This window comes from Oncorhynchus nerka, linkage group LG2 (assembly GCF_034236695.1).
Source record: "Oncorhynchus nerka isolate Pitt River linkage group LG2, Oner_Uvic_2.0, whole genome shotgun sequence".
Classification (NCBI taxonomy): Eukaryota; Metazoa; Chordata; class Actinopteri; order Salmoniformes; family Salmonidae; genus Oncorhynchus; species Oncorhynchus nerka.
The window spans coordinates 88,090,280-88,103,571 of record NC_088397.1 but is presented as its reverse complement, the minus strand read 5'-3'; the positions used below and the strand labels follow the sequence as shown (position 1 = coordinate 88,103,571).

General features: G+C 42.1%; 1 protein-coding gene across 1 annotated transcript in view; it reads right to left on the bottom strand.

The window, feature by feature from the left end:
* Positions 1-13,084, bottom strand: part of LOC115144239 (proto-oncogene tyrosine-protein kinase Src-like) — a 34,415-nt gene extending 21,331 nt beyond the window's left edge. Inside the window, exons 1-2 of the mRNA XM_029685130.2 lie at positions 12,659-13,084; positions 2,223-2,501 (exon numbers count right to left, since the gene is read on the bottom strand). Of these exons, the coding sequence (XP_029540990.1) occupies positions 2,223-2,493 (271 nt within the window). The 5' untranslated portion in view covers positions 2,494-2,501; positions 12,659-13,084. The remainder of the gene's footprint in view (positions 1-2,222; positions 2,502-12,658) is intronic.
* Positions 13,085-13,292: the final 208 nt, after the last annotated feature.

The following is a 13,292-nucleotide window of genomic DNA, read 5'->3' as shown; positions in this document are numbered from 1 at the left end:
TGATGACTATTGTAGCTGGAAACTGCAGATTTTTTTAATGGAATATCTACATAGGCGTACAGCGGCCCATTATCAGCAACCATCACTCCTGTATTCCAATGGCACGTTGTGTTAGCTAATCCAAGTTCATCATTTTAAAAGGCTAATTGATCATTAGAAAACCCTTTTGCAATTATGTTAGCACAGCTGAAAACTGTTGTTCTGTTAAAGAAGCAATCAAACTGGCCTTCTTTAGAATATTTGAGTATCTGGAGCATCAGCATTTGTGGGTTTGAGTACAGGCTTAAAATGGCAAGAAACAATGACCTTTCTCCTGAAACACGTCAGTCTATTCTTGTTCTGAGAATTGAAGGCTATTCCATGCGAGAAATTGCCAAAAAACAGAAGATCTCGTACCATGCTGTGTACTACTCCCTTCACAGAACAGAGCAAACTGGCTCTAACCAGAATAGAAAGAGTGGGAGGCCCCAGTGCACAACTGAGCAAGAGGACAAGTCCATTAGAGTGTCTAGTTTGAGAAACAGACGCCTCACAAGTCCTCAGATGGCAGCTTAATTAAATAGTACCAGCAAAACATCAGTCTCAACGTCAACGGTCAAGAGGCGATTCCGGGATGCTGGCCTTCTAGGCAGAGTTCCTCTGTCCAGTGTCTGTGTTCTTTTGCCCAATTTAATATTTTATTTTTTATTTTTATTGGCCAGGCTGAGATATGGCTTTTTTTTGCAACTCTGCCCAGAAGGCCAGCATCCCGGAGTCGCCTCTTCACTGTTGACGTTGAGACTGGTGTTTTGCTCCACCTACAGTATACATTTCCCACTCCAACCAAAGGCTATGTGACTCCAGTGTGTTCTCCTCACGACACAGTATGTGAACCCTTTGAAATTACCTGCACTTCTGCATAAATTGGTCATCAAATTGTATCTGATCTTCATCGAAGTCACAACAATAGACAAACATACGACGAGATTGGGGATGTTGGTTAGAGCTGCCTTGCCCTTTAAAACAAAACTCACAAAATGTGAGTTTGTTATTCACAAGGAGCATTGCCTGATGTGAACCATCCCTCAAACAAAAGAGATCTCAGAAGACCTAAGATTAAAGAATTGTTGACTTGCATAAAGCTGTAAAGTGTTACAAAAGTATCTCTAAAAGCCTTGATGTTCATCAGTCCACGGTAAGAAAAATTGTCTATAAATGGATTAAGTATAGCACTGTTGCTACTCTCCCGAGGAGTGCTCAATGGTCAATGGAGGTTAAGAAGAATCCTAGAGTGTCAGCTAAAGACTTAAAAGAAATCTCTGGAACATGCTAACATCTCTGACGAGTCAATGATACGTAAAACACTAAACAAGAATGGTGTTCATGGGAGGACACCATGGACGAAGCCACTTCTGTCCAAACAAAACATTGCTGCACGTCTGAAGTTTGCAAAAGTGGACCTGTATGTTCCACAGTGCTACTGGCAAAATATTCTTTGGACAGATGAAACTACAGTTTAGTTGTTTGGAAGGAACACACAACACTATGTGTGGAGGGAAAAAAAGGCACAGCACACCAAGATCAAAACCTCATCCCAACTGTAAAATATGGTGGAGGGAGCATCATAGTTTAGGGATGCTTTTCCTGGGGCTGCTTCAGGGCCTGGACAGCTTGCTATCATCGACAGAAAAGTTCATTCCCAAGTTTATCGAGACATTTTGCAGGAGAATGTAAGGCTATCTGTCCACCAATTGAAGCTCAACAGAAGTTCCAAAATCCAAATGTATTTTATTTTTGAGATTCTTCAAAGAAAACACCCTTTGCCTTAATGACAGCTTTGCACACTCTTGGCATTCTCTTAACCAGCTCCATGTGGTAGTCACCTGGAATGCATTACGTCGTGCATAAAGAACAGCCCTTAGCCAGAATGAATAATGACATTTTGGATCTCCTCAAACAAAATCAATAGAAAGGTACTGTACTTTGGGGGGGATGTATTTGTGGCATACACTTGTAATATGTATCCAAAATTATTATTGAGAAGTAATTCAAAGAAATGTGGAACAATAACATTTTTGTTTTACATAACATATTTCCATCTGAACATTCTACAATGCTTTGCCATGCTAATCGCAGCCCAGCTGAAAGTTCCAAGCATTTTCCCCTGCTGAAAGCAGCCCATCTAAATGTTCCACAACGTTTCCCCTGCTGAATGCAGCCTAAGAACTTCCTGCTCCACCTACCTGCCAGTGGTCCTCTGTGAGGGGAGGTGATACCACCCGCGTGGTCCACTCCACCGAACAGCGCCAGCTCAGGGGTGTTGGTGGGAGCATTCCCGGGGTGGTGGCCATGTCTGGCGCCGCCCCCTACGGCGGGACTCCTGTTGGGGGTCTGGGTCTGCTGGGTCGAGTTGAGGTGGTGGTGGTGCCCACTGTCCGAGCCCGTGCCAATGGTGCCATCGAGACTCAGTGAGCGCTGGCCTGGCTCCTTGGGCTTGCTCTTGCCCGCCCCCATCAGCAGGCCTGAGAAAAATATTAAAATCTCAAATGGATTCATTTCAATCTGGCTCAATGCAGTTCAGTCCTGTTTGATTCAATACAATCACTCAATTCAATTATATACAAACTCTGAATTGAATTCACTCAAGCTCGAGCTGGTGATTGGATGGAGAGACCCATCTCTTCCTGATGTGTATTTGAGTATCTGGTATTTAAAATAGTTTTTTCTGTGTTTTTTGAGTATTTTCAAATACACAGCCCAAAATAAGTACTTTTATTTTAGTATTTAAATGGTTATTTGTAAAACAAAAAAACAAATAGTCTCCCAAATTGTATTTAAAATACTATTTTGAAATACATGGGTTAAATGCATGGGAGTGTATTTGGGTCAGTGAATTTTAAAATACTTTCCAAGTGTATTTCCAAATACATTAAAATATTTATTTTCAAAAAAAATTATAATGTGAAAGTAATTGTTGTTTGAAATAGTATTTGAACCCAGGTCTGGTTCTATATCATCCCTTTCCCTGCAACAGTAGAATCATTCAGCAGGGTGGTGTTCATTAGGAACCAAATGGAAGAAAACTGGCTGAAAGGGAGGGACTACCTGGTCCAATATGGCACACATTTTCCATTGCAAAACATTTTAAAAACGTGACCTTATGAACATGACCCTGCTATTGAGTCTCTATTCAGGGGCCATTCATTGAGTTTCCCTGGAGATCTTCCAGTTTCAGTTGCTGGAGCCGCTTACAAGGCAAATACTCTAAAAGGACACCTTGAAAAAGTCAACAGACAGCGACGGGTGTTTGTAGATTCAAGGTCATATAATATGTTGATTCAACCTGGTGTTAAATAAATACAGATCTACAATGTACACAATATAAGACACAGTTTAAGACAGCTCTGAGCGGAAACTTTGGCCCTGGACGACATTGACAACAATCATTTTATCATCGTCGGTAATTCTACAGTATTTGGTTTATCACCCCTATATTTCAAATTGAATCCTATTCTTACAGACTCTGTTACAATCATGGACACAAACAGCAGTTAAATTCTTCCCTCTGTACAACAGAATGAGTCACAATGGAAACCTATTACAAGCTAGATGATACACCCGCACACACACACACGGCTTGTTCCGTTGTGTGTGGCAGTTAGTGTGTGTGTGAGCAGCTGTTCGTCTGTCCCTGAGAACAGAAGCTCTGACACACACACACCCCGTGTCTCTCACATCTCGTTTCCAACACACTCACTGTGACTGTGTGTGTGTGTGTGTGTGGGGGGGGGGTTGCTTCTTCTATCCTTGCGTGGACCTAAAATCCCCAAATTACCTCACAAGGGTAGTAAAACAAGAAAGATTCTCCATGAGTACAAAGGCTATTTTAAGGTTAGGGGTTAGGTTTAAGGGTTGTAATTAGGGTCAGGTTTATAATTAGGGTTAGGGGGTTAGGATTAGGAGTTGGAGTTGGGGTCATTTTGAATTGAAATACATTTCAGGTCCCCACGAGGATAGAAGAACAAAACGTTTGTGTGTGTTGACAGACAGACAGGGCTGAGTGTGACTAACAGTGGGTGGGGAAGGAGCAGGGGAACTAGGAATAGCTGAAAAAGGACTAGAGAAGGTAGGTGCTGTAGCATCTGGAGTTGAGTCTGGTGTGTACAGTATGTGGGAGTGTTGCTGCAGCATCTGGGGGTGAGGTTGTGTCTGGTGTGTACAGTTGCTGCATTGTCCATGAGTGTGAAAAGACCTCGACACAGTCAGGTGTTGTGCTTTGGGGGTTTAAATACACCACTTAGTGTTCAAAACATTAGGACGTAAACTGACCAGGTCAATCCAGCTGAAAGCTATGATCTCTGATTGATGTCATCTGTTAAATCCACTTCAATCAGTGTAGATGAAGGGGAGGATACAGGTTAAAGAAGGATTTTTAAGCCTTGAGACATGGATTGTGTGTGTGTGCCATTCTTAGGGTGAATGGGTAAGACAAAAGATTTAAGTGCTTTTGAATGGGGTATGGTAATAGGTGCCAGGCACACCGGTTTGAGTGTGTCAAGAACTGCAATGCTGCTGGGTTTTTCATGCTCGACAGTTTCCTGTGTGTATCAAGAATGGTCCACCAACCAAAGGACATCCAGCCAACTTGATACAACAGTGGGAAGCATTGGAGACAACATGCACCAACATCCCTGTGGAACGCTTTCAACAACTTGTAGAGTCCATGTCCCGGAGAATGGAAGCTGTTCTGAGGGCAAAAGGGGGTACAACTCAGTAGTGTGTGTGTGTGTGTGTGTGTGTGTGTGTGTGTGTGTGTGTGTGTGTGTGTGTGTGTGTGTGTGTGTGTGTGTGTGCACATTAGGGCCGGGACGATACCAGTATCGCAATATTTTTTCCATGGCAAAAATGAAACCACGAAGCAAGCAAAACTCTATGGTCCTTTAAAAACCTGCTGTGGGTAAATATTGGGTGCTATAGCTTGGAAAATAAATATATTTAACTCCGGATGACAACATAATGATGCTTATTTCCAACATTAGAGCTGATTTCCTAAAGAAGTTAAATCCGTTTTGTATTTTGTTTCCTTGCTTCTGTCTTAAACTCTGCAGGCCCCTCTGCGGATTCTGTGTTAAACGCTCTACAACAAGATTTCTCTGCCCTTCACCTTGTTCTGAACATCTCCAAAACAACGGTCCTGTGGTTTGGTAAGAAGAATGCCCCTCTACCCACAGGTGTGATTACTACCTCTGTGGGTTTAGAGATTGAGGTAGTCACCTCATACAAGTACTTGGGAGTATGGCTAGACAGTACACTGTCCTTCTCTCAGCACATATCAAGATGCAGGCTAAAGTTAAATCTAGATTTGGTTTCCTCTATCATAATCACTCCTCTTTCACCCCAGCTGCCAAACTAACCCTGATTCAGATGACCATCCTACCCATGCTAGATTACGCAGACGTAATTTATAGATCGGCAGGTAAGGGTGCTCTCGAGCGGCTAGATGCTCTTTACAATTCGGCCATCAGATTTGCCACCAGTGCTCCTTATAGGACACATCACTGCACTCTATGTTCCTCTATAAACTGGTCATCTCTGTATACCCGTCGCAACCAGAAGGTTGCAAGTTCAAACCCCCGAGCTGACAAGGTACAAATCTGTCGTTCTGCCCCTGAACAGGCAGTTAACCCACTGTTCCTAGGCCGTCATTGAAAATAAGAATTTGTTCTTAACTGACTTGCCTAGTTAAATAAAGGTAAAGAATATATATATATAAAAAAAAGACCCACTGGTTGATGCTTATTTATAAAACCCTTAGGCCTCACTCCCCCCTATCTGAGATATCTACTGCAGCCCTCATCCTCCACATACACCCATTCTGCCAGTCACATTCTGTTAAAGGTCCTCAAAGCACACACATCCCTGGGTCGCTCGTCTTTTCAGTTTGCTGCAGCTAGCGACTGGAACGAGCTTCAACAAACACTCAAACTGGACAGTTTAATCTCAATCTCTTCATTCCAAGACTCAATCATGGACACGCTTACTGACAGTTGTGGCTGCTTTGTGTGATGTATTGTTGTCTCTACCTTCTTGCCCTTTGTGCTGTTGTCTGTGCCCAATAATGTTTGTACCATGTTTTGTGCTGCTACCATGTTGTGCTGCTGCTATGTTGTGTTGCTACCATTTTGTTGTCATGTTGTGTTGCTGCCATGCTATGTTGTCATCTTAGGTCTCTATGTAGTGGTGTGTTGTCTCTCTTGTCGTGATGTGTGTTTTTGTCCTATATTTTATTTTTAATCCCAGCTCCTGTCCCCACAGGAGGCCTTTTGCCTTCTGGTAAGCCGTCATTGTAAATAAGAATTTGTTCTGACTTGCCTAGTTAAATAAAGGTTCAAAGAAATAAAAATACTAACGCGTATGGAGATACTGGTATCGTCGCGGCCCTAGCGCGCATGCCTACTGTATGTGTGTGAGTGAGTGTGGACGTGAGTGTCTTTGATTCATCCGGAGCCAGAATGAAAGCCAGCCCAGTGAAGGGGTTAACGTCTCCCTCAGTTTCATGCTGCTTAGTCACACAGAGAGAGACCTGGGGGGAGATGACTGCTCAATGTTAGTGGGTGTTCGATGAGGCTGGCCAGAGCCTGGACTATATTATATTAGTACTGACTGGTCTTCCTGCTGTAAGTCACCGTTATTATGGGACCAAAAAGGACAAATATTGTACACATGCCTGGCCCTGGACAAAATACCATCAGCTGGGGTCAAAAGTCTGTACCAATGTAATAGCTTAGCATAGTGGTAGCTAACTAGTTAAGATAGCTCGGCGCATTGCGCGGGCCCTGGACCAAACAGCACCCAGGGCAAAAGCCTGTACCAATGGACTAATTAGTGTAAACTAGCTTAGCTAGCTTGTGTACAGGTCTGGATTTGGACAAAACATTCAGGGCCAAAATCCTGTACCAATGTCCTAGAACGGTGGAAATGTAGCTAGCTCAAACAGTGACATCACCTGACCTGCCTCATTACGTTCAGAACAAAATTGGGAGAAAACGTTTTGAAACAGGGGAATGCTCAATTTCAGTTTGTTTTTGTGTTTCAAAAAGCTCCTGTCCTGATGTTTTAGAAGTATACCAGTATGGCAGTGGAGGCTGGTGGGGGAGCTATAGGAGCATGGGCTCATTGTAATGGCTAGAATGTAATAAATGGAAGTCCAACATGTGGATTCCATATGTTTGATGTGTTTGATACCGTTCCATTGATGCCATCCCAGCCATTCCAATGAGCCCGTCCTCCTATAGCCACTCCCGCCAGCCTCCTCTGCAGTAGACCTTCTGCTGACATTTACTTTGGAGAGCAGAGTGCTGGTGGGAGTGTGGTACAGAATACCAGCGTGGCTTCTACATTAGCACAGAATGCAACTTATTTTATATAGAAAACCCTACAACCCTAATTCCTTTTGCATGGCCTAATTCAAAGAACACTCCAATGAACCTTTGGCCCATGCTACTGATCAGAAAACGATGGGTTTCCATTAGAGGTCGACCGATTAATCGAAATGGCCGATTAATTAGGGCCGATTTCATGTTTCCACAACAATCGGAAATCGGTATTTTTGGACACTGATTTTGCCGATTTTTATTTATTTACCTTTATTTAATCTTTATTTAACTAGGCAAGTCAGTTAAGAACACATTTTAATTTCAATGACGTCCTAGGAACGGTGGGTTAACTGCCTCCTTCAGGGGCAGAACGACAGATTTTCACCTTATCAGCTCGGGGATCCAATCTTGCAACCTTACAGTTAACTAGTCCAACGCAATAACGACCTGCCTCTTGTTGCACTCCGCAAGGAGACTGCCTGTTACGCGAATGCAGTAAGCCAAGGTAAGTTGCTAGCTAGCATTAAACTTATCTTATAAAAAACAATCAATCAATCATAAACACTAGTTAACTACACATGCTTGATGATATTACTAGATATTATCTTGCGTGTCCTGCATTGTATAATCTGACTGATAATCTGACTGATACAAGTATCTAAGTATCTGACTGAGCAGTGGTAGGCAGAAGCAGGCGCGTAAACATTCATTCAAACAGCATTTTCGTGTGTTTTGCCAGCAGCTCTTCGTTGTGCGTCAAGCATTGCCCTGTTTATGACTTCAAGCCTATCAACTCCCGAGATGAGGCTGGTGTAACCGAAGTGAAATGGCTGGCTAGTTAGCGCGTGCTAATAGCGTTTCAAACGTCACTCGCTCTGAGCCTGTGGTTGTTTCCCTTGCTCTGCATGGGTAATGCTGCTTCGAGTGTGGCTGTTGTCGTTGTGTTTCTGGTTCGAGCCCAAGGAGGAGCGAGGAGAGGGACGGAAGCTATACTGTTACACTGGCAATAATAAAGTGCCTATAAGAACATCCAATAGTCAAAGGTTAATGAAATACAAATGGTATAGAGGGAAATAGTCCTATAATTCCTATAATAACTACAACCTAAAACTTCTTACCTGGGAATATTGAAGACTCATGTTAAAAGGAACCACCAGCTTTCATATGTTCTCATGTTCTGAGCAAAGAACTTAAACGTTAGCTTTCTTACATGGCACATATTGCACTTTTACTTTCTTCTCCAACACTTAGTTTTTGCATTATTTAAACCAAATTGAACATGTTTCATTATTTATTTGAGGCTAAATTGATTTTATTGATGTATTATATTAAGTTAAAATAAGTGTTCATTCAGTATTATTGTAATTGTCATTATTACAACAAAAAAAATTAAACATTTAATCGGCCAATTAATCAGCATCGGCTTTTTTTGGGCCTCAAATAATCGGTATCGGTTTTGAAAAATCATAATCGGTTGACCTCTAGTTTCCATGGTTACAAGTTTGGTCCCTCAAAAGGTTTCTCTCTATGGATAACTCCTGGACATTTTTCTTACCCCTAAACTTGCCTTCAAACAATTTAGCCTGAGTGCATTATTGCTCAGTGACCTGTGACAAAAGTCAAGCACAGTATCATACAAATCTATTGAAAAGTAACTAGAAGACGAGAGACCACGGTGAAGGATCAAGATGGAGTTTCTTCCCTTTCGACTTCAACCTGAAGTGCTGGAGCAGTCTGCGGTACAGAATGTACCCAGCAGCCTCAAACAACCTCTTCCATGACCCCATTGGGGTTGTATTGCGATTCTATACCCTTCTCCCTGGGTGTGTACTTGCACACTCCTTTGTCATGGATTTAAAAACTTTGGGTTGGTGCGATAATTAGTTGGAGGGTTCCCACCATTCTTCCTACACCAGTCCATTCCCTTTAGATTAATGAGAGGGATTGTGCAAGGGCATTGGGTAGAGAAGCAGGACAAAACCATGCTCCTGTTCAGTGCCATCACCTGGGCCGCGTAGGCATAAACAGAGCGTACGTGATTCCTTTGTTTACATGTAAGGGAAGCGTGTTTGTTCTACATAATGTATTTGGGCTGTCAAGTGGCACAGCGGTCTAGGACACCGCATCTCAGTGGTAGATCCGTCACTACAGACCCTGGTTCGATTTGAGGCTGTATCACAACTGGCCGTGATTGGGAGTCCCATAGGGCGCCGCACAATTGGCCCAGCGTCGTCCGGGTTAGGCCGTCATTGTAAATAAGAATTTGTTCTTAACTGACTTGCCTAGTTAAATAAAGGTTAAATAAAATAAAGAAATATTTATATCTGAAAGTTCTACAATATTGTGCTCTGCTGGCACCAATCATTAGCAATGAGTGTTTTGAGGAGAAGAGGGATGGAAGCCATTTAGGAGTTCTGATAGACTGTTGAAACCTCTTAAGGGACTACGACTGCTCTTTGCCAGGAGGAAACTGTGAACAGCACACCCTTAGCAGCCTGTCACAGTGTGTAAACAACGGAACTAATGCAACCAGTAGCGCCTTCCCCTAATATGGAGCCAGAGTGCTTGAACATCAGGATCTGTGACTGTGTGATTTGTTCCTAGTTCCCACATTCAGAGAGATTGAGAGGGCGGGAAGGGGGTAGGAGAGATGGGAGAGGGTGAGGAAAGAGAAAGAAAGAAGAGAGAAACAGGGGGAAAGAGGGGAGAGAAAGGAGGGGGGATTTGTAATCCTGAGTCTCAGAACTTTCACCATAAGACTGTAAGAATGTGGGAAAATCAGAATCCTCCAACAGGCACCTGAGGGTGAAGACATTTTAACCCCTTTTTGTGTCATCATTCTGTTTTTGTAAAAATTTCAGTGGAAAAGTGTTAAATTATTATTTGTGCATAGCGTTGTATGGTCTGTTTAACTTTGCAATCGATAGTTTTTGCCTGACACACATTTTAAAGTGAAAAATCTGAGTCTCAACATTTTTTACCGTGGAATTGCCCTCAAGCTCAGTAAATTTGGTTGGGAATCATTACTAGCCAGCAATATTCAAACCTTGTCTCTGGTATCTTTTGCATTCAAAATGTATAACTGTCCCACTGTAGAATATCCCAGGATTTTCAGATGCCTCCACCAAGTATTCACTTTTAATCATTTAGAAATGTTTCAATCATTTTCTTTCACTTTGAAAATGTGTAGATCTGTAGGGAAAAAAGATCTGAATCCCTTTTTAGATTGAATGGAAGGCAGCGAAATGTGACAGTGTAAGGGGTTTGTAGACTTTCACTAGGCATTGTAACGTGCTGCACACGCCCAGGCACATTCTATAAAAAAAAACATTTAAAAAGCCCCATGTACAATGGTTATGTGGAATTATGGTTACTTTGGTTTCAACATGTCCTGCTGCTCCATTGAGGAAATCAGTTGGGACTTTCACTTGAGACTGATGGTAAAATCAAAAGAGACTAATCTGAAACAAAGAAAGGTGTGTGCACCTCATTCTGACATAGGTCTACCCGGTTCCTTGGAGCGAAAACAAACACTAAATGGGGATATATTTAGACCCCCTCCCCAACTACTCTACGGCGAATAGATCTACAATTCTCAGAACAATCCACAATTCTGCTAAATATAGCCTGGCCACCAAATTGAGGCTTAGTTCATAGAAAATTGCAGTAATATGGCAGTGATAAACACTTGCAATAATGCTTGCATGTGCCAGTGTTTATCTCAAATGGTACCCTATTCCATATAGTCTAAGGCACAGGGATCTGGTCAAAATGAGTGAAATTAGGGAATAGAATGCCATTTAAGATGCAGGCTAAGAATGGACCAAGAATCACCTTGATGTTGTCTCGTGGTCCCCGTTAAAGGATGATAAAAAAAAGCTCCACAGGAGATGGTAGTGTCTGTCTCCGCAGTCCCAGAGTCCTCAGCTCTCCAGAAAACAAGGTTTTATCGGCCTGTCCCATCTAATCTTCTCTCCTCCATTGCTGTGCAAAGACAATGGAGGGAGAGGGGGAGCGGGGTACAGGAGGAGTGCGGTCAGGGGAAAACCCAGGTGATAAACTCAGCGCTGGATCCACTTCCTTCTCTGTCCGTCACTTAGTACGGTACTGTTCCTAAACCAACAAGCCATGTTCTGCACAGTAAGAACAGGAAGTAGATACACAGTATCAACCATTGACAGACAATGAGCCATAAAAACTGACTGAAATAGGAACTGGGCTTCTGTTCCCTTTTAATAGACACATTCTGTAGGTTATATTGAAACCATCTCAGTCCTTGGATAAATCCTTAGGGAACGCACATCAACAAGAGCCGATCAACAAAGAAAGACTCAACAGCACATTAATAGATTGCCATGCAGTACAGGCTGCACCTCTGACATTAGAAATATGCCAACTTGCAAATGTTATTCTTATGTTGGTAAGGGTGTTATGAATCAGTGTATGGGAGCATATCAATACAGCTGTGTTATTCTATTATAATGCAATGGTGTGGTTCAGCCAGACTGGAACAATAGGCTCCATTCAGATACGCTGACACTTGGGAACAGTCCACGCTAAAATTCCCAGGGATGCACACCTGTTTCATTCAAACCAGTAAATATAGGCTGTAGCTAAAATAAGAGGTTGGGGGGGGGGGGCATACATTGTATGGGTTGTCTCTGTCCAAATCATAATAATAATAATAATAAGTGTATAACCAAAAAGCCCGAATGAAATTATGTTCCTCACAGCCGGTCACTATTTACGCACGTTGTTCTATGCAGTATTGTAAGACCATTGGTGAAAAATGGGTCACGCCTTTGATAGGAAAACCCAACATAATTTCGTGACTGTAAATGGATATTGGCTAGGGTGTATTTTAGTGCAGGTCATGCTTATGCATACTACTATTAATACGTGCTTTGTAGGCTATAATAGGACTATATGAATCAAATCAGGTGCTGTTACAACTCCATTTTGAATTTCAATGGCCTGTGTGTGTTTATTGATTATTGTTATACCTTCATTTCAATCGAGGTGTCGGACATACATGATACTATAGTATCCCATGTAGGCTGTGCGGGAGATTAAATATGTCAACGACAGTCACTATAAATGGAAGGGTACACATTTTATGAAATAGACTAACATTCTACTGTCAACCTAAAACATTGTGGGGTGGGAACAATGTGAAACCAGCAATAGAAACGATGTCGAATTAAGAATCCTTTGTGTAACGTCAAGAAAATGTATTATACTAAAATGTGTTGACATTCCTTCACCCGGTGAAAGCTAAATATTTTAGGCTAATCAACACTTACCTTTGAAGCAAGCGTCTTGAGGTTTACGCAAGGCACGGAAGAGTGCGTGAAGAACCTAATCAAATCCCCACAGTAGTCTTCATTTGATGAAAAGGATTCGAAAACGAATTATGCCTAACTTCTTTGAGAACACTAGTACCGAAGGAAAATGCCATTTAGCGAATTTGAAAGAATAGACAGGTCATGACGGGAATTGCCTTGAGCAGAGGGCACAACTCAGATTGCGGTGGCGATCCAATTCGCTAAAATAAACGCAAGTAGGCGGTGGAAATGGACATCCATCCGTTTAGGATATCAGTCAAATTAAGTAGGTTTAATGAAATGCGAAGTGATAAATTAGTGCTATGAAATTAATCCCGGAGCCATATACGAGGGATATAGTGAAAGCATGCCTTGTAGGGGAAAAAGGCAAGATCACTATGCATCACTGACGAAACAAGACAGGACAATATGTATGATAGGGGAGAATGAATTACGTTTTTTGCGCAATTGGATGGAGTCAGGAATACAGCGTAGCTCCGTTTAATAATTTAGTTCACGTAGACAATTCCAATATCAACATATTTTTTTAAACACAACCATTTAGGGACTGTCCCAATGTTATGCTCATTGATCATGCTTTTAGTATAGGACG